This window comes from Dendropsophus ebraccatus, chromosome 15 (genome assembly GCF_027789765.1).
Source record: "Dendropsophus ebraccatus isolate aDenEbr1 chromosome 15, aDenEbr1.pat, whole genome shotgun sequence".
Lineage (NCBI taxonomy): Eukaryota > Metazoa > Chordata > Amphibia > Anura > Hylidae > Dendropsophus > Dendropsophus ebraccatus.
This window is the reverse complement of record NC_091468.1, coordinates 5,600,085-5,622,913: the sequence shown is the minus strand read 5'-3', so window position 1 is coordinate 5,622,913 and position 22,829 is coordinate 5,600,085. Positions and strand designations below refer to the sequence as shown.

General features: G+C 42.5%; 1 protein-coding gene across 11 annotated transcripts in view; it reads left to right on the top strand.

Annotated features, from left to right (window-relative positions):
* NRXN1 (neurexin 1) overlaps nucleotides 1–22,829 on the top strand; it is a 1,072,395-nt gene that overhangs the window by 292,285 nt on the left and 757,281 nt on the right. For all 11 annotated transcript variants that reach the window (XM_069954855.1, XM_069954851.1, XM_069954854.1 and 8 more), the window contains one exon: nucleotides 3,385–3,414. In XM_069954855.1, the coding sequence (XP_069810956.1) occupies nucleotides 3,385–3,414 (30 nt within the window). The remainder of the gene's footprint in view (nucleotides 1–3,384; nucleotides 3,415–22,829) is intronic.

Below are 22,829 nucleotides of genomic sequence, written 5' to 3'. Positions count from 1 at the left end.
ACAGTATGTGTTAAAGTATATCTACACTCACGTAACCATTCCAGTGCTGGGAACTTGGGGCTTGTTGCCCAAATCTTACATTTTGGGCTGGAAACAATAAGGATAAAGGCAGGATCACAATCAGGATTCCTATTGCTGGAGAGGAACCTTATCTACTTAGAGAACTAATTAAAGTGTCACTGTGACTATAACTTTCAAAATCTAAATCATCAGAAGATATATAGTGATATAAAGTAAGTTTTTAATTTACAGAGAGAAGGCAGTCATGTGATTGTACTGGCCAGAATTCTGGTGTTTAATCTGGTTTTTTTTTTCAACCAGCACACATTCACAAAATCTGCCTTCAGGAGACTGGACCTGGATACAGTAAGTATAGCTGTTATATAGCTGCCTTCAGGAGACTGGACCTGGATACAGTAAGTATAGCTGGTATATAGCTGCTTTCAGGAGAGTGGAGCTGGATACAGTAAGTATAGCTGTTATATTGCAGCCTTCAGGAGACTGGAGCTGGATACAGTAAGTATAGCTGTTATATAGCTGCCTTCAGGAGACTGGACCTGGATACAGTAATTATAGCTGTTATATATCTGCCTTCAGGAGACTGGACCTGGATACAGTAAGTATAGCTGTTATATAGCTGCCTTCAGGAGATTGGACATGGATACACTAAGTATAGCTGTGATATAGCAGCCTTCAGGAGACTGGACCTGGATACAGTAAGTATAGCTGTTATATAGCTGCCTTCAGGAGACTGGACCTGGATACACTAAGTATAGCTGTTATATAGCAGCCTTCAGGAGACTGGACCTGGATACAGTAAGTATAGCTGTTATATAGCCGTCTTCAGGAGACTGGACCTCAATACAGGAAGTACAGCTGTTATATAGCAGCCTTCAGGAGATTGGACCTGGATACACTAAGTATAGCTGTCATATAGCAGCCTTCAGGAGACTGGACCTGGATACAGTAAGTATAGCTGTTATATAGCTGCCTTCAGGAGACTGGACCTGGATTTCTGGTAAGTTGAGCTTTGTTTTACAGCATAACAACAACAAAAATAATGAATCCATATTGCAAACTTGCTTTATTTCACATCTACTGTTAATTTAGACTTTGAAAGTTATAACAACAGTGACACTTTAAAGTAAAAAAACAGTTGTCCTCTCCAGATAACCTTTTGTGAGTTAATAGACATTCTTTATACAAGTATATGGGTATTTGGAGGATATACCATGCCCTTTAATTGAAAATGGTGCAATGCTTCATTTGACCTGCAGGGGTGCTGCAGAAAATTGGGAAATTTGTTGCTAGGTTTCCCTCTAGGTTGATCATGGGTGCTCCCAACAGCAGGATACACCACAACAAGATTGTCATCTAGTGACCTTTCCAACTAAAAGGGATTGTGAACTTTGGTCAATTTCCTCAAGGTGGAGAGGCTGAAAAAATTTATTTGAACTGTGCTCCTCAAATGATAGCTAAAGTGATATAGCCCCCCCCCTCTTTATGTCCGTTTCTCTGCACCATCCAAATGCTACACATTCGATATATACCTGTATAATACTTGTCTGTGTCTTCTTTCTGATTTAAAATTGCTTCATTTTAGGGGTGGACTGTGTCACCTAGGTGGGGCTTCAGGGCAGATGGGCCATCCCTAACTGGCGTGAAGCCCCGCCTAGGAGACACACTTTCAACCAATAAAATGAAACAATTTTAGAGCAGAAAGAAGACAAGACAAGTTTCAACGGGTATCTACTAAATGTGCAGCATTTGAACTTGTGGATGGTGCGCAGAACTTCACATAGAGTAAGGGGGGGGGGGGACAAAATCACTTTAAAGGGGGAGTCTCAATTTCAAAAGCTATCCCATATCCACAAGATGGTTAAGGCAATAAGCGGGAAGCAGAAAAGGTCCTATCTGTTCTGCTGCCCCTAGTGTTCCCAAAGTAAATTTTGAAGACAAGAGGGGGTGGGCTTGCTATGTGGCACATGCGGGTGTGGTTTTTCCCGTAATGCAATGCTCCTGATGTGATCCATCCCCCTCTTGTCTCAAAATGAATACTTCAGGGACAAAAGAGAAAGGTAGTGGCGTGCCAGGGAGCAGAATAGGCAGGACCTCTCTGGATAACCTCTTTAGGAGACGACTATAAAATCAATTTGCATGCTAGATGCGATGTGATGGTAAAAACTGGGCGTTAAAAATCTGATTTCTGGGATACAGATGCATGGAACTAGAAAAAATAAAAAAAAAAAATACAAAAGTTCCTCGTTTTTTTGACATGTGGAGCTCTTTTCATTGCCAGCGTGCAGTTCTCCATCTTTGTATGTGTTTGTATAAAGTTCTTTTACAATAATTGCAGCATGAATCACTGGCAGAAAACCTTTTAGGCTGTAATTAGGTAATTGAGCATATTAAAGTATTTCATATCCTCAACAGGAAAAACGCTTGTAATCTGTGTTTAATTGTCTACCAAAGTTTTATCTTTTCTTTTTTTTCAAATTTATCTCAAATCAAATTTAATTTGGTAATTGTCTTCTTGCTCTTGTTTGTACCTTTGATTGTTGCGTAAATCACGTTTATCAGGTGGATGAATGGATGGCTGTCTCTGTTGTACGTGCAATCTGTGTTTTATCGCATTACTTTAGCCGGCCATACAATTTAGAAAATTGTCTGTCAAATGTTTGTTTGACCAACAACTGTTCCTCCCTCACCCCCTATCGACATGTTTGTTCAGCTGATCATGTATGTGTTCGGAATAAGGCAATCGAGCCACTTCCTGACCCACAGTTTCCCTCTCCGGAGAACAAATGACTTGGATGTATCGAAATACCACAGCCCAATCTTTCCTTCTCCAACATCTGACATTAGGGCAGGGATGTGGTATCTTTGGTGCTCTGGCTGTTACAAAACCACAATTCCCATCATGCCTGGACACATGGACACCCAAAGGCTCTCCAGACATGATGGCAACTGTAGTTTAGCAACAGACAGAGAACCGAAGGTTCCCTTCCCTGCATTAGATAGTTGGTGGTCAGGTGGAAATTGTGTGTGTGTTTGGGGGGGGGGGGGAGGAGGGGTACCTGGCCGACATTAATATAATTCATTTCCAAAAAGTTTTTAAAGGGGAAAATCATCTAAAAATTAACAAATGATGTTATTAGGATCTGTTTTCTTTGGTTGTGATAAATCTCGGCCATATTGTAGATATAAGTTATTGAACCAGAATTGGTACATTTGTGTATTTAGCTCCATGAGTTGTAGACGTAATTCTGTATATTATATTATTATGGTCTGTTGTGTAACTCTTAATAATAGGCTGTATTACAACTTCTACCATATTCCTATCGGGTTCATTTCTAATTTTTTTTTTTATATTTTTTCTTTTAGGTAACATAGCAGCTGAGCAGTTTACCAAAGGTATGTCTACTATTTTAAAGCATTACCCTAATAATAATACTAATGTGGTAATAGGGTTTTCTATTAGTTGTAATAGTGGTGGCAGTAATAGTTGTAATATATTTTCATGCCTATATATTTATTTATTTTCCCACCATATATTTATTGTTTTGTTTTTCTCGTTAATTGTTTATCACATATTGTGGATTATTTTCTTCCTGGAGGTTGTCTTTTGTCCCACACTTTACAGCAAAAGAGAGATGCTTTCAAAAGACTGTGAGATGGGCAGTGACATCAGACCTCCTTAAAGGGGTTATCCAGCGCTACAAAAACACGGCCACTTTCTTCCAGAGACAGCACCTCTCTTGTCTCCAGTTTGGGTGGGGTTTGCCACCTAGTTCTATTGAAGTGAATGGAGGCTAATTGCAAACCACACCTGAACTGGAGACAAGAGTTTTGTTGTCTCTGGAAGAAAGTGGCCATGTTTTTGAAGCACTGGATAACCCCTTTAAGGCAGCCATATACCTTCAATAACTAATGGCAGAATGATCCTTCATCCATCAGTTATTTCTCCCGTCCCCCCTGTCCCCCCAGAGCAAAGGGGTCAGGTGGTTATTTTTCATCATGCCAACCCCAAACAAACATCATCTATTGTTGGACGCTTGGGATAGCCCCATACACCTTATACCCACCACGAGCAGCGGGTATAGCCAACAAAAGTGTAAGGTGTATGAGGTCTTTACTCTGATCTTGACCTTCTCAGAAACAATGGGGTATTCTGACTTTAATCGTTTGCTTACTGATGTTAGTAAGGTGAAAACTGTATTCATCAATGGACGATTATATGTGGGATACTCTAAAAATGTCTCGCATTGTATTTCTACAGTGTTTCTTTTTTGTTACTTGGTAAAATATGTTCTTAATGCTTTCAGATTAGCCACCACCACCATCACCACTTTTTGGCACCGTAATTCTTTGAAATAATGATTTTTTTTTTTTTTTTAATTCTCATGCCGTTTGCTTAATGGTGTACTGTATATGGCAGATGGTGTACTGTATATGTAACCTATGTAACCACATTCCTGATACCGGCTGAACCTCCTTTTGGCATTTAAACAATTTTAGTCATTGAAGCCTCCTGACTCCATGAGTGAATGTGGACCTCCGAATCCTGAGAGACCGGAGATATGTCAGATGCATAATAGAAGATGCAGTAAATTATAGATCAGATGAGGGACAATTTCCAGCAATCCTGCCTGTCCGTCTGTATGGGGAGAGTTTACTCTTCCAGCTCTGGTGAATGACAATCGAGAACTAAAGGTTATTGGCTGCGGCTCTATCTAATTGTGGGAGTTATTTAAAAATACAAAAAAGCTAAAGCCTTTACTATTGTCCCCGATACATCAGGCGACGGCTCTTCTCTTATTTAACCCAACTGGGAAAAACAAAAGAATGAGAATGCAGGCAGAGCCATTTGCACAGTACTTGCTGCATTTGCCACATCATAGTATCAGGAGAAAACTATGGTGGTGGCCCCAGGAGCTGAGCCTACTCCATACATGGTGGCTGTGGATTGTGTTATAGAAGTGACTCCTACTGTGAGTGACTGGAATCGTAGAGACAGATGTAGCAGAGTTAAAAGGGTATTCCGCTGATGTAAACAAGTCACTGGTAGGCTGTATCTGCAACATTGTAACTTCTTTGTAATGCTGGGAGGGTTAATCACAGTTCATTAGCAACCTGAACTCAAAGTGACCCTCTCAGCAATACAAAGATGTTACAGTGTTGCAGATACAGCCTACCAGGGACTTGCTTACATCAGGTGTCTCAGAAGGGAGGAGGAGGGGGAAACAGAGAGAAACGCTCACACAGAGACTGAATAGCTAAGGATGGAAGGACTTGTCAAAAACTATATACAAAAAGCTGTACATAAGCACACAACTAAATATATATATATATATATATATATATATATATATATATATATATATATATATATATATATATAGCCCCTATGTAGGTAATGGTGTAGAACCTTCTTGATAAATCTTGGTTGGGGGTCAGATGCTTAGTTTGGGAGCAGTACTTCATCTCAGGATATGTGTCCAGCAATGTTGCAGAAGGTAAAGTTTTTATTATTCAGGAAAGACATACACTGGTTAAAAAAAAAAAAAAAAGTTTAGGCTTTAAATGTAAAATAAGAGATAGTCTGCTGCAGATAAAGAGTGTGAGATAGAGAGCAGCCGGGAGGAGGAGATAAACATTCACCGTATCCTATTATTCAGGTCACACAGCGGTAGGAATATAATGCAGCTTGATGTTACAGTGAGGGGGTGTTCTATACCGCTTGCTATTTATCATTAGAGTTTTACATTTAATTTTTATTTTTGATGATACTTTTATGTTGCCTTCTCTTTATATGGCGGAGCTGAGCGTGCCCCATGTGTGGCAGATGTTTTCTATTATCTCTGGATAGTGTTGAGCGGACTTGCTAAACTGTTCTTGTTCTGCAACATTCTCCTAACGTGAACACTTGGCATTTGACTCCTGGCATCTGGAGAAGTTGGATGCCGCCTTAGGGCTACCAGGCCATAGTCTGTATCCATGTTCCAGGAATTCCTAGGGCTGCATCCACCTTCTACAGCCGCCGGGAGTCAAATGCCGAGTGTTCGGGTTAGGACATAACCTTATAGCAATAAAAAAAAAATCATATATATATATATATATATATATATATATATATATATATATGTAATAAAATATAAGTAAACTGTGCGATATTGACTACTGACCCCTAATCTCACGGTAAACTATGATTTTTTTTTTTTTTTTTTTAAAGGCGGAATTGATTTTTTTCTATTCCGCCCCTAAAATAATTTTTTCCCTAGTTTTTCAATATATTCTATGGTACGTCGAATAACTCAAACACCGAGTAGGGGTTAATCTAGAAAGAATACGATGTCTGTGTAACCGCAACAATGTACTGGTTCTGAATCTACCATAACAAAAATAATCCATTTTTTTCTTATTTAATCTCTATGTAAAAAAAAAAGATAACAAAGCGTGAGCTCAATATGTGGCGCTGATGCCCCTGAGATTGTGCAGTATTGATGTGCACAAAGACCAGCGCCGAGGTGAAATGCACAGTTTTTCTCATTTGCCTTAGCAATAACTGGCATCTCTCCGCCAGGGCGAAGGGCGTCTTCCTGGGGCACGGTGAGACTTGACCTTTCTAACCTCACAACAGAATTATAACCTTTTAGAGAAAGAATCCCCGTTCCTGGCACTTTGGTAACATCTCATAGCAACAAAACTGCAGCTTGTTAAATGAAAGAAAGTAACTATAGATGGGGAAAAAAATAAGAAAAAGTTTTGCAGGAGCTTTTCCTATTGTGTAAGAAGTCTTTGCTTTATATCTTGCGGTAATAAAGATATAGTATGTATAGTGTTACATATTGTAGCTGCAGGATGGAGAAAAAATAGAGATGAGCCGACCTCGAGCCATCCAAACCCGGTGGATGAAGACGTTGGATGTCGCCCTAAGCCCGTCAGGAAAACATGGATACGGCCTATGGCCTATGGCTCTATCCACATTTTCTAGGGCTCCCCAGGGCAACATCCAATGTCTTCAGCCACCGGTACTCAGATTCCGGATGCTCGGCTTCGAATGGCTCGAGGTTCTCTCATCTCTCGTTTGTTTCCATTGTTAGTCGTTTACCTGCACTCTAACCCACCAGATGTATTTCCATCTCTATCCAGTTATATATTTCTATGGTCTCTTTTACTTAGCTGAACGTGAGGCAGGAACCTTACACCAATCATTGAGATCGGCGCTCGTTGGCTAAACCTTCACAAGGCTCCATGAATTGTGCGGCCATTTAAATGCATTGTTATCGGCCACACTTTCCCTTATAGGCAGGAAGATGTACGGCTGATAGCGTCACTTATATGGATGCACAAATTGTTTACTTGTTCATTCTCTCATTTAGAGTCCTATGCCATAGAGCGATAATGGGTGAATCAGCCCGAATCGGCAGATTATCGCTTCTTAGAATAGAGACAATGATCAGCTGATGATCGTGTCATCAGCTGATCGTTTATTTAGGTTCAAACCTAAAATCATCGGGCACAATCGCGCATCGATGCGTGGAATAGCGAAGTACAGCGGGTGACCAACGATTTCACAAGCACCATGCTTTACCTACACATGTAGCAGGTCTTTTCCTGCCCTCCTTCTTCCTCCCGGTCCTGCACGCAGCAGCTTCAGTGCGGCCTGTCTTAGCTGACAGACCGCTCAGCCAATCACTGGCCAGGACCACCGCGGTCAGTGATTAGCTGAGCAGTCTGTCAGCTCAAACAGGCTGAACCGAAGCTACTACTGCGCGCAGGACCGGGAGGAAGAAGGAGCGCAGGAGAAGACTTGCAACATGCTTAGGTAAAGTATGGTGTTTAAACAAGGGCTGCAAGGACATCGGTAATGATGTCCCTGCAGCCCTGGCTAAATTATTATCGGGCCTGGTAATAGGTCTAGAAAACGAGCGCCGATCTGCTACATTATTGTTCTGGCCCCCATCGGCCCACGGAATAGGACCATTATACTGTGATTATCGGGTAAATGAGAGTTATAGGAAGAAAGCTGTCAGCTACCTATTTCCTCCCTTCTTTATTTTTACTGTTACAGCTTTTTCCTTCCTTCTTCCTCCCTCTTTTTCAACTATCTATCTATCTATCTATCTATCTATCTCCTATCATCTATCTATCTATCTATCTATCTATCTATCTATCTATCTTCTATCTATCTATCTATCTATCTATCTATCTATCTATCTATCTATCTCCTATCAAATCAAATCAAATCAAATCAAATCAAAAAAGCTTTATTGGCAGGTCCAAGTTACACATTAGCATTGCCAAAGCATGGGGAGAATAGGGAGTTGAGGAAATGGGATTCACCCGGGGTCGGTGTACAGGGGTTCATGATGTATCATGATGGTGGGGGGGGGGGAATACATTCAGGGTCGGGGTATTGGAGTCCATGACCTATCGGGGTTGGGGTATCGGAGTCCATGACGTATCACGCTCCTCTCAGTCTATGGCAGGCAGTGACGTATTGTGCCACTATAGTCGCTGTGGTCTCTTCTTCTCCCAGCAGGATGGGTAGTTTCTCTTCCTCCTCCATGGTGGAGAAGCCTGGGAGGAGGTTGGAGAGTCTCCTATAGTGAGTGACCCTCACTGCTGAGTATTTAGAGCAGTGTAGCAGGAAGTGGGCCTCATCCTCCACGGCCTCCTGGTCGCACTGCTGGCACAGTCTGCTCTCCCTGGGGATGTAGCTCTGTCGGTGCCGCCCAGTTTCAATGGCCAGGTTGTGGGCGCTCAGTCTGTAGCGGCTCAGGATCTTCCGGTCTCTGGGGTTGGGAAGCTCCTCCAGATATGGGGCCAGTCTATACTCCCTCTGCAGGCTCTGGTACACGGCCAGCTTCTGGGATGCCCTGACCTCCTCTCTCCATTCTTGGACGTAGTCTTCTTGTCTCCTGGTTATTGTGTTCCTGATCCCGGCTTTTGTGAGCTGGTATGGTGGGATTGTCTGGTTGGGCTGGGTTCCAGAGGGTATTTTTTGGGGCTCTGCTTTGCCTGGGGCCCCTTGGTGTAGCAAGGCTTTATGGTGATAGGAACCTTCACTACTACCATGTAGGTGACCCCAGAATGACAGCGCCCTCTTCTGGATAGTTAGGTGTAGGGGGAATCTGCCCAGCTCTGCTCTACAGGCACAGTTAGAGGTGCTCCGATGGACCTGGAGGAGATGCTTACAGAACTCCAAATGGAAGATTTCCGTTGGGCTGGAATCCCATTTTGACCAGTCGGGGTATGTGTGAGGACCCCAGACCTCGCTGCCATACAGGAGAATTGGTGCAATAATGGAGTCAAAGATTTTAAGCCAAACCCTGACAGGTGGTTTAAGGTGGTAGAATTGTCTTCTGATGGTGTAGAAGGTTTTGCAGGCTTTGTCTCTCAGCATCTCGATGGCAGATTTGAAGCTCCCCGTCTGTTCTATTATCAGGCCCAGGTACGTGTAGCTGCTGGTGGCTGTAAGGGGCTGGTTGTGTAGCGTGAAGGTAGGGGACCCGGCTGACTTTGTTTTCCTTCTCTGGAACACCACAGTGTTGGTCTTTTTGAGGTTGATGGGTAGAGCCCATGTGGTGCTGAACTTCTCCAGGATGGCTAGCTGGTCTTGGAGACCTTTCTCAGATGATGATAGGAGGAGAAGGTCATCCGCATACAGAAGGAATTTCACCTCGGTGTCATGGAGGGTGAGACCTGGTGTTGGGGAGGACTCCAGGGCTACTGCCAGCTCATTGATATAAATGTTGAAGAGTGTTGGGCTGAGGCAGCAGCCCTGCCTGACTCCTCGGCTCTGCTGGAAATAAGCCGTTCTCTTCCCATTTACCTTCACGCAGCATTGGTTCCCAGTGTAGGAACTTTTGATAACATCATAGGTCTTTCCCCCTATTCCACTCTCCAGCAATTTTAGAAGCAATCCTGGGTGCCACACCGAATCGAAAGCCTTTTTGAAGTCCACAAAACAGGCGTATATTTTTCCTTTCTTTGTGTTGTGGACGTGGCTCTGGATGAGGCGGTGCAGGGTATAGACATGGTCCGTGGTGCGGTGGTTCGGCATGAACCCTGCTTGGCTTTTGCTGAGGATATTGTGCTGGGTGAGGAAGCTGAGGATTCTCTGGTTCAGGATGTTGTTGAAGAGTTTCCCCAGGTTGCTGCTGACACATACCCCCCGATAGTTGGCCGGGTCGTACCTGTCCCCGCTCTTGTGTATTGGGGTTATGACACCTTGGTTCCAGGCACGAGGGAAGTAGCCAGAGCTCAGCACAATGTTGTACAGTTTTGCTATGGCCGCCTGTATTGCTGGTGGGCTGTACTTGATCATTTCGGGGGGGATGCCGTCAGTACCGCTGGCTTTCTTACACCTTATAGTTGATAGTCTCTCAGAAATCTCCTGCGGTGTTATAGGTAAATCCAGAGGGTTTTGGAAGTCCTTCAGTATCTCCTCCATGGTCTTCAGTTTTGATATAATTTGTTCTTGGTCCGGGTTCCGTTCCTCTTTCGGGATGTCTCCATAGAGGTTTTTGAAATATTGGAGCCAGATGTTGCCGCTCTGAATGTGGAGGGTGTTTTTCTTTCCCTTTGTGCCCAGGTGGTTCCATAGTTCCCAGAAGGAGTTTTCTTGGAGGGCGTCTTGGAGCTGGGTGAGCTTGGTTAAGGTGTACTCCTGTTTTTTCCTTCTGAGAAGGGTTTTGTATTGCCTTTGTATTGTGTCATAGGCCTCCCGCAGTTTAGTGTTGTTGGGGTCCCTGTGCTTTTTATTTGAGGCCGATCTTAGGGTCTTCCGTACACCTTTGCACTCCTTATCAAACCAAGCGCTAGGATTTTTTTCTTTTGTCTTCTTGTGGCTACTCTTTTGCAGGTCAGCCATTTCTGCCATGGTGTAGAATATATTATTAAGATCCCTTACCGCTTGGTCCACTCCCTCTGGGTTACTCTGGTACACCTTGTTGTTAAAGTTGTTGAGCATCCCTTGGATTTTTGGTTCAGTGTGTATCTCTTTATACTTGAGAGACGACATCTTGGACCACTTGTAGGATGGATGTAATGGGAAAAGTCCGGCCTGATGGGGTTTTTGTCCCGGTGGTTTGTTTGTGGACTTAATATAAAGGACTATCTGGTTATGGTCCGACAGGTGTGATTGTGGATTGACTATGAAGGCCCCAATGTCTGAATGGCCCATATCTGTGATGGCGTAGTCCACTACACTGCTGCCCACATGGGAGTTTAAGGTAGTCCTTCCTAGGGAGTCTCCCTTGGTGCGACCATTGAGGATGTGAAGCCCCAAACTTCGGCAGAGATTCAACAATTTTTTGCCGCTCTTGTTCACTGTGCTGTCATAGCTGTTCCTCTCCATGTGTACTGAGCTATCACATTCAGTCTCTGCCCCATATATATAGATGTTTCCGTCTGCGGTCAGGTAGTCTCTTTCCCTACCTGTTCTGGCATTGAGATCTCCAGTTATGAGGACTTTTCCGCGGGTTTGATAGTGGGCGGCTTCCCTTTGCAGGATTTCGAAGGTTTCAGGGTTGTGGTAAGGGGACTCTGGCGGTGGTATGTAGGCAGCGCATAGGTAGATGTCAGATTGGGCGGTGAGGATGGAGCGGTCTATTCTAATCCAGATGTGGCTGTCTCCTCGCTTCACCGGTCTGATCTGCTGATGGAACTCCGCTTTGTACCACACTAGTATTCCTCCTGAACAGCGGCCTAGTTTGGTGGTTTTGTTTTTCAGGGCCGGGACAAAGATTTCCCTGTATCCAGTGGGCACCAGGGACTCACTCTCTGCTTTAGTCCAGGTTTCTAGGAGGATTTGGATGTCACTATTTTCCAGACTCTGGGTGAAGTCCGGATCGTTTACTTTACATCCAAAGGCTGAAGCGTTCAGACCTTGGATGTTCCAACTGCTGATAATAAAGGATGTCATAGGGGGTCTGTATACCTTGTAATGAGCTGGATGTGTAGGGCGGGCTGGGGGTCTGACTGGTTCTGGTATGGTAGACAAGGCTTGTGTTGTCCAGTCACATGAGTATCCTACTAAGGGTTCTGAGCAGGGTCTTTATCTCGTCTAGGTCTCTGCTCTTTATTTCTCGGTGTGAGGCAGGTGGTTTTCTCCATGGTTTTTGCCTTTGGTGGTCTGATTTGGGGTATGGGGCCATGTTTCCAGTTTGTGGTGTGGCACATGATGCTTGAGGTGTTTGGGTTGTTGGTGGCGTTTCCCTGTTGTCTCTGGTTTGGCCTGTGTGGGGTCTAGGACGGGGGGTTCTGTTTAGTACAATGTCCTTTATTTCTTTGGCCAGGAGGCTGACCCCTTGCTTGTTGAGGTGTTTGCTGTCGTATAGGTGGCGGTGGTTGATGTTGGGGTGTTGTGCCAGGGTGATGTTTGGCACTGAGCTGATCTTAGCTGCTAGGTCGTTGTTAATGGTCTGGATGGTATCGCTGGCCACATCCTTTCTAGGCAGCAGGGTGGACACTATTATTTTACTGGTCGGGAACTTCTTTTGTGCAGTTTTTGCCAGCTGGGTCAGCTGTTCAGCAATTTGTTGCTGCTGGTCTTGGAGATTGTTTGTACCTGTATGTATGACTAGATTGGTTGGGTTGGTAAAGTGTGGTTCATTGATAACTGCTGTGACTTGTTCAATGGTTGCACAATTAATTTTCTTAACCCTAATTTTGGGGAAAAGTCGCCTCATGTTAAGGTATTTCCCATTAGAGTCTATGATTAGTACGGTATCAGTGTCCCCGCGTTGGGGCTTACGGGCTGCTTGCTGTATGGTTTCCTGGGTGCCACTTGGTTGTGTTGCTGGGTCTTTGTGCTGGTCTGTGCTAGCGGCTCTGATAGTTGTTGGCTCTGTCTCCATCTGGATCAGTCCGCCGTTGGTTGGTATGGTCACATTTATTTCTGGTGTTGTTGGTCTGTTCCGGATCTCTGATATAAAGTCCTGGATGCTGGCTGCCATTGTGCCTGTGCTCCCCCCTGGGCCCCCGTCCTGGTTCTGGATTTGTCTCTTTAGATCTGTTATCTCATGTTGTAGCTTGCTGTTTTCTTGTTGGAGGGCTTGTACTTTACATTGCATTTCTCCTAGAGCTGCTGTGAATTCACATTTCAGTTTGTTTATTTCATTAAGTGCTTTGTCGTTTGCATTTTTGTCACTTTGGTTTCTTTGAAGTTCCTCCTTGAACTGTACAAAGTCTCTCTCCAATTGAGATAAGCAGTCTCTGAGAATGTTGGGTGTTGGGTGGGAAGCATCCTCACCTACAGACACAGGGGGGTCCTTGGGGACTGTCTCTGGTTTTTGCTCTTGCTTGTGTTTTTGAGCTTCGTTTTTAATATCAGGAAATGTTCTTTCAAACTGAGTGAGGTTATCCTCAGTTCCTTGTACCATGATGGTGCCAGTGTTATAGATGTTTATGGTGAGTACTGTGTCCTCCTCATCCCCAGTTTCCTTTACCCTGATCTGCCGGCCCCGGTTGATGCCGCCCTTTGAGATGTTTTCATAATAGTTGCAGAAGGCTTTGTTCCAGGCATTGGGCTGCTCGGTGAAGAAGACCACATCCGTTTTCCTCCTAATTGGCTCTTTATAAGTAAAGTCGGCATAGAGGGTCTCTGGATTCTGTCTGGTGGTGGCATCTTTTATGGCTTTCCTTGCCTGAATGCTCCGCAGCCCTTCTGAGTATGTTATCTCCAGGATGTCTGACCCCCTGCTGGCTGAGGCTGCCGGGCTCCTCTGCTCATCTATGTTGCTGGACTTTACGTGGTCTAAATTGTGATTTTGCATGTTTTAAATATTATCCTTATTTCTATGGAGTTTGGTCTCTAGCAGTTTCTGGTGAGGGTGTAGGGGTTGGTGTTGGAGCAGGAGCTCTTACCTGTGGCTGCTGAGGATCTTTGGACTCTTGAGGTTGATGGTCCTTGTAGCCTTGTGGTCTGTCTTGATGATTGTTGGCTGTCCTCAAAGCAAGATTCTTGTTTTGTCCTTTAAATCCAAAAAAAGTTTTTCCTTTTTTTGAAGAGCTTTAGTGCTGCTCGCTTCTGTATCCCATGGAGTTTGTATTTCCCAGGTTTCGTCTTAGAATTTGCTCATTACAAGGTATAAAGTGATGAAAACTCAGGAGCTCATGTTCAGTGCTGCTTACTCCTGGACTGCTGGGCGGGATCTATCTATCTATTATCTATCTATCTATTATTATCTATTATTATCTATCTATCTATTATCTATCTATCTATCTTCTATCTATCTATCTATCTATCTCCTATCTCCTATCTATCTATCTATCTATCTATCTATCTATCTATCTATCTCCTATCTATCTCCTATCTATCTATCTATCTATCTATCTATCTATCTATCTCCTATCTATCTATCTCCTATCTATCTATCTATCTATCTATCTATCTATCTATCTATCTATCTCCTATCTATCAATCTCCTATCTATCTCCTATCTATCTATCTATCTATCTATCTATCTATCTATCTATCTATCTATCTCCTATCTATCTCCTATCTATCTATCTATCTATCTATCTATCTATCTCCTATCTATCTATCTATCTATCTATCTATCTCCTATCTATCTATCTATCTATCTATCTATCTATCTATCTATCATCTATCTATCTATCTCCTATCTATCTATCTATCTATCTATCTATCTCCTATCTATCTATCTATCTATCTATCTATCTATCTATCTATCTATCATCTATCTATCTATCTATCTATCTATCTATCTATCTATCTGTCTATCTATCTATCTCCTATCTATCTATCTATCTATCTATCTATCTATCTATCTATCTGTCTATCTATCTATCTCCTATCTATCTATCTATCTATCTATCTATCTATCTATCTATCTCCTATCTATCTATCTATCTATCTCCTATCTATCTATCTATCTATCTATCTATTTATCTATCTATCTCCTGTCTATCTATCTATCTATCTATCTATCTATCTCCTATCTATCTATCTATCTATCTATTTATCTATCTATCTCCTATCTATCTCCTATCTATCTATTTATCTATCTATCTATCTATCTATCTATCTATCTCCTATCTATCTATCTATCTTCTATCTATCTATCTATCTATCTATCTATCTATCTATCTCCTATCTATCTATCTATCTATCTATCTATCTATCTCCTATCTATCTATCTCCTATCTATCTATCTATCTATCTATCTCCTATCTATCTATCTATCTATCTATCTCCTATCTATCTCCTATCTATCTATCTCCTATCTATCTCCTATCTATCTATCTATCTATCTATCTATCTATCTATCTATCTATCTATCTCCTATCTATCTCCTATCTATCTATCTATCTATCTATCTATCTATCTATCTATCTATCTCCTATCTATCTGTCTCCTATCTATCTATCTATCTATCTATCTATCTATCTCCTATCTATTTATCATCTATCTATCTATCTATCTATCTATCTATCTATCTCCTATCTATCTATCTATCTATCTATCTATCTATCTATCTATCTCCTATCTATCTATCTATCTATCTATCTATCTATCTATCTATCTCCTATCTATCTATCTATCTATCTATCTATCTATCTATCTCCTATCTATCTATCTATCTATCTATCTATCTATCTCCTATCTATCTATCTATCTATCTATCTATCTCCTATCTATCTATCTATCTATCTATCTATCTATCTCCTATCTATCTATCTATCTATCTATCTCCTCTCTATCTATCTCCTATCTATCTATCTATCTATCTATCTATCTATCTATCTATCTATCTATCATCTATCTATCTATCTCCTATCTATCTATCTATCTATCTATCTATCTATCTATCTCCTATCTATCTCCTATCTATCTATCTATCTATCTATCTATCTATCTATCTATCTCCTATCTATCTATCTCCTATCTATCTATCTCCTATCTATTTATCTCCTATCTATCTATCTATCTATCTATCATCTATCTCCTATCCATCTACCCTCTCAGCAGTGTATATGTATTTTCCTTAGTACAATACAGCTGTATGTCCGGGTTTTGTTCTCCATCTATAATTCCCTCCCGATATGTTTTGACAGCACCAGTTTATTCTACTTGCTGTCACTAAGTAACAATATCTAGAAATCTCGGATAGTGGTGGATGAATGTGACGGCAGATCCTATAGAATACTATAGCAGCCATACATAACACAATTGGAAGGCTTCATCGCTTTTTGTTTGGCAAATAATAAGATATAGAGCGGCTGAATGCAGCTGTTCTGCTGTCACTTTCCTCTGGATCGCCCGCGCGCTCTCTGAAGACGGATGATGTCTTCGGTTTTATCACTAGTGTTGTGTTTTATTGTTATTTCCCATAAGGATTAGGTTCACTATTTCATGTCCCTTTCATGTATCCATTATGGACCATCTGTAGACTGACGGCTTCCCGTGTATATTATCCATAGTGATTAGAGACAAACCTGACGCCTGACAGGATTTGCTGTTTGTTTTAGATGTTTTTATAGCATATTCTATTATATTCTGTCAGTGTTAATCTTATACATATGTCTGACTGTAACCAGGAGAATCTAAAAATGCAGAAATCATCAGGAATTTCATTTCACAAAGAAGGTGGAACCATACGTTCTAGTAAGTTGTGCATTCACACTACGAGCAGCAGTTTGACTGGCAAAGGGACACGTTGTTACTTAAAGGGATTGTCCGCTGTTATGCAATTTTTCATGTATTGTTGTTGGTATATAGAAAACAATAAATATCCTATACTTACCTCTCCCCACTCCCCCGGTGTCCTGTTGCGGTGTCGCCTGCTGACTGCAGCGCCTATACTCCTAGGATACGTCAGCTGCTCAGCCAATTACTGAGACAGGACAGCAACGTGGCCAGTGATTGGCTGAGCAGGCTGTTTCTTCCTAGACGAGCGTGTCTTAGAATTGGAGGTAAGTATAGGATTTTTATTGTTTTCTATATACAACAGGGATATATTTCAAATGGCTTATACAGGGAAAATCCTTTAAGGAACTTCGCTATGGTTAGATTTTTAGGCTGTCCCTAGTGGTGGTATCAGGAAATAGCTGGAACGGCGTAACTGGAAGCAGAAGAAACAGTTTAGTGCTAGACCTCCACTGACTGTTGGCCCCATATATGTCACATGTTCTACATTATAGAAGGGGCATATGTCTCGTTCGCTCACGTTAAGTTTTACTCTTACAATTCCCATAAATTCTCCTTTTCTTGCGGCTTCTTTCTTCAGCCGCGGTCTCGGCTTAGGCTACAGAGGCCGGCACTTCTCTAAATGGTGTTCTGGGATGGAAGTGACTTCCAGGAGTTGCTGATGCACTTGTGGGATGATTTTGCAGACTGGACACTCCTGGGAAGATCCGGCACTGTTCTCCGTCCGTCCATTAGTAGATAATGGCTCGCACTGTGGTTCACTCAATCCCCACAGGCTTAGAAAGATCTACGGATCAGACTCATTTATTTCAACAACTTTTTATGATTTCTCCCCAGTTATTTTTGATCATTACATTAAATTACTTTATTCTCATGATAAAATGTAACACATAGTGAAGTGCAAATAGAACGGACATGTGAGAACGAGATATTAAATGGCCACTAACCTTTCAACCCAGCTTGCGGATATTATAAACATAATAATAATAATAATAATAATAATAATAATAATAATAATAATAATAATAATTAACACCTCCAACCCCTTTTTTAATGTATCCTTTACTCTAGAACTGTGATAAATGTTTATTTTATGAGAAAAGATTCAAAAGTGCTCTGAGGGATCAGGTTATGTGCTGCCTAAATAGGGTGATGAATTAGTCACAGTGAAACAGAGGTACAAAGAGACACAGAAAAGTGTAGTCAGTTGTAGGTCAGTCAGTTATATTATATCTAAATACAGTGCTTCATTTACAGATTATACTGCTCAGTACTGCTCTATAATAACCTCCATGCTTCTGCTGCTTTCTAGGGTGAGCTATGGAGATACATGGGAGCACTCTATGTGTGCAGCAGAGGCATCATATAATCTAGTCTCTATCCACTTGCTCAGAGGCAACTGTTAACCTTGCTGGAATTGGGAGAGGAGGACTGCAACTGAAAATAAGAGGCAGAGAGAGGAAGGCTGGTGATGATCATGAGGGTCCTAGGAGGGGTGTACTGAGGCCTCCCCTAATATGCACAAACATGGATCATGGTTCCTTGGGTAGCATGTACTGATGAATACATCCTAGTGCTTTCTGGTTATAATTACTGGAAGTCAGGGCCGGAACAAGGAGTTTTGGTGCCCTAGGCAGAGAAGGCTAATGGTGCCCCCCCCCCCCCCATCAGAATCGGTGCTCCCCACACAGTATAATGCCCTGAAAGTGCCCCACACTGTATTAAGATCCCCAATACATACGGTAGCTCTCTTATAGCCCTCCTACCACCATACAGTAATTACATATTACATGAATACTGCTCTGAACAAAACAGGAAGATATTACTAATGATGCCATTACATAATACCGTCACACCATGACCCCTATCACTACAACCCTATAACTGTGCAGTTACATCCAGTGACTCACAGGTGGCGTCTTCTCTGATCTGAGTCTGTAACTTTTTCTTTTTCTCTCCATCCAGCCTGGGCCACCTTGATTTCTTCCCCGGCTGTGAATCCTCTCTCCAGAATCTGCCAGAGAAACATATTAGCCTCCAACACATAGAGTAGTTACCTCCCTCTGTGTTCCCATAGTTTTAAGGTGTCCCTGTGCCCCAGTATAGTAGTAAGACCGTGCAGCCCCAATATAGTACAGACTGCTGTGTGCTGCCCCCAGTTGTATATAGACCCCCTGTGTGCTGCCCCCAGTAGTATATTGACCCCCTGTGTGCTGCCCCCAGTAGTATATAGACCCCCTGTGTGCTGCCCCCAGTAGTATACTGTATAGACCCCCTGTGTGCTGCCCCCAGTAGTATATAGACCCCCTGTGCGCTGCCCTCAGTAGTGTATAGACCCCCTGTGTGCTTTCTAACCCTTCCCATATAGCAGTAATCCTCCAAAACAAGTAACCAACTAAAAAACACTTATGCTCACCTGGGGCGCGTCTCCTCTTCCCCGCACTCTTGTGGCCGCCGGCAGCATTTGCCTGTGGTCACAAGGGGCCACTCTCCCAATCACATAACAGTGCACCCACACACGCCTGACCCTGCAGAACATAACAGTGCACCCACACACCCCTGACTCTGCATAACATTGCACCCACATACCCTTGACCCTGCAGAACATCGCATAACAGTGCACCCACACACCCCTGACCCTGCAGAACAAGCACCCACACATCCCTGACCCTGCAGAAAATCTCATAACAGTGCACCCACACACCCCTGACCCTGCAGAACAAGCACCCACACATCCCTGACCCTGCAGAAAATCTCATAACATTGCACCCACATACCCCTGACCCTGCACAACATCGCATAACAGTGCACCCACACACCCCTGACTCTGCATAACATTGCACCCACATACCCCTGACCCTGCAGAACATCGCATAACAGTACACCCACACACCCCTGACCCTGCATAACATCGCATAACAGTGCACCTACACACGCCTGACATCACCTGACCCGGCAGAACATCGCACCCACACACCCCTGACCCTGCAGGACATTGCACCCACACACTATACAAATTTAAAAAAAAAAAACCACCCCTGACCCTGCAGAACATCTCATACAGTGCACCCACACACGCCTGACCCTGCAGAACATTGCAGACACTATACAAATAATTTAAAAAAAACACCCCTGCCCCTGCTGAACATTGCCCTCAATGTGGTTTACCTCCTGCTGATCCTTTTACCCTGCACCTCCTGCTGCCTCATAAACAGCCCGGGAAACCAGTTGCCTCATAGAAAGCCTAGCAGAGGAAGATAGCTCCTCCCACACTGGTCACATGGGCATGACATCATCAAAGGTCCTTTACACCTCTCTGTCAGTGCTGCTGTATGTAATCATAAGCGCTTGTTACCAGCGCTTCATAGTTACAGTGCAGGGCGGACGAGCGGGGGGCAGGATGGATGGGTAAGTAAATTAGTTACCCATCCAGTCTGTGCCCCCTGACGTTTGCCACCCTAGGCCATCACCTACCCCTGCCTACTCTTGGTCCCGGCCCTGCTGGAAGTCTGTTTATAAAGGTGACCGGTGCGTCTCCATCTTAGCTAATACAGTTATACCTGATATATTCATCATGGTAAATATTTTTGCTCATACAATCATTTAGTAAACTTGTCTCCTTCTCCTGATTGGCTGCTTTTTCCCTGCCAGTGTTGACAGCTCATTGTCTAGGTTACCGACACCACTCTGCTCTAAAAGCAGTGGTTTGGCTGGTGTATGTATTATCTAGGGTATGGGCCATTTCAAGTAAATACATTTATGCACATATGTCTGTTTTGTGACTATAAGGGCGAAGGGGGTGCGGCTGAACGCAGAAGGGGTACGGTCCCTGCGTGGGCCGCATTTAATGCTTTTCCCTGGGAAAAATCTCAGTGAAACTTACGTGCTTTTAGCAGATATGAACAGAGCGGCTCCGGTGCGCAATCCAACTCTGCTTTTAGAGCAGAGTGGTGGTCGGTAACCTAGACGACAAGCTGTCAACAATGAGAGGGAAAGAGCAGCCAATCAGGAGAAGGAGACAAAATTGGTAAATTAATATATTTACAAAAATATTTAACTTGACAAGTCCTAAAAATATAACTCTATTAGCTGAGATAGGAAAAATCCCTTTAAGGGAGCAGTTACTGACTTTATACAATGATAGGCTACGTAAGAAGAAAGAGAAGAGGCGCCCACTTTCGCTATTTAAAAAGACGTCCGTTATTGACACATTTTAATTAGCCTCAGTGCAATGTATTAAAGTCAATGGAATGACGGCCGTCCAATGTACACAGTGTATTACATAACGGACGTTGTCTGCGCAAATGTCAGAATAATGTTCATGAAAACTATCTTCGGATGTCTTATGCAAACAACGGACGTTATTTTTTACTTGGTCACACACAGTTTTTCGTTTTTCACTGTGCTTTTACCGCTTTACTATCAAATTCAATGGACTTTTTAATAAAAGACAAAGGGCGCTCAGTCCACCTGACCCAGAATAATGGACTGACAGCCGTCACTGCACTGATGCACGGCCAAACAGCCAAATGATGGACGTCATTTCTCCTTTTCAGAAACAGAGAGGAAAGAAACATCGCCATAGGGGGGGGGGGGGGGGTAACATGACTGATAAGAAAACAATGAAATATACTGCTACTCCTAATACTAAACTCTAGGGTATCATTTACGGTTACGCCAGGAGACCAGTCCTTCCCTATAATTACCAAATATCACCGTCTGGACCATGGAGCAAATTAGATGTGACATCTTGGTAGTTAAACAATGTCACCCTTGTAATGTATAAGTAAATATGGCGTGCTTAGCTGAACATTTTTATGGTTATCGCGCCATTCTGAGGGCATTTCTAACGCCACTTAACAAACAGTCTTATTATCTTATCACCTCCAGACATTATTTAGCTATCAGGGTTGTTAGCTTAGGCGGCGTCGGGCTGTTTACAATGTACGGTAATTACCGCCTCGCCATCAGTTAACCGATAATAGTTAATGTTTCCATTCACGCTTTATGACAAGGGGAGCGATTGATACAAAGTTTCGGGAGTTAGCGCTGAAATAAGACGATTGTCATGAATAATGAAGCTTCCTGGCGCTCGGCCTGTTCGCCCTGGAGCGGTGAGTTCTTGTGACAATAATGCGACTATTTACTCGCGATCACCAGAGTGAATCTAATCCCATTGTACAGTAGAAAGGGAGGAATCTGGATTATTCCACCAGTGACTGGTCGACTTGTAACCCGGACTGAGGATGTTAAAGAAGAATTAAAGTATTTATGAACGTCATCCTGCCTTACCTGGCTAATCTGAGAACCATACACATCCATTATACATCAGCCACCATGGTATTTCTTTATATCTCCATTAATATGACTGATTATCTGGATGGGACAAACATAACATGAATAATGAACAGAAATGGAAGAGCGCCATCAAGTGGGGACATTTGTAGAAGAAGAGATCACATGCTTACAGTATATGTTTCTTTACACAACATGAAGATTGTAAAGCGTTGGAAACAGTGGACTTCCTCGCCCTTCGTGAAATAATAGTAATAGATAGGAGATAGATAGATAGATAGATAGATAGATAGATAGATAGGAGATAGATAGATAGATAGATAGATAGATAGATAGATAGATAGGAGATAGATAGATAGGAGATAGATAGATAGATAGATAGATAGATAGATAGATAGATAGATAGATAGATAGGAGATAGATAGATAGATAGATAGATAGATAGATAGGAGATAGAAGATAGATAGATAGATAGATAGATAGATAGATAGATAGATAGGAGATAGATAGATAGATAGATAGATAGATAGATAGGAGATAGATAGATAGATAGATAGATAGATAGATAGATAGATAGGAGATAGAAGATAGATAGATAGATAGATAGATAGATAGATAGATAGATAGGAGATAGATAGATCGATAGATAGATAGATAGATAGATAGATAGATAGATGATAGATAGATAGATAGATAGATAGATAGGAGATAGATAGATAGATAGATAGATAGATAGATAGATAGATAGGAGAGAGATAGATAGGAGATAGATAGGAGATAGATAGATAGATAGATAGATAGATAGATAGATAGATAGATAGATAGGAGATAGATAGATAGATAGATAGATAGA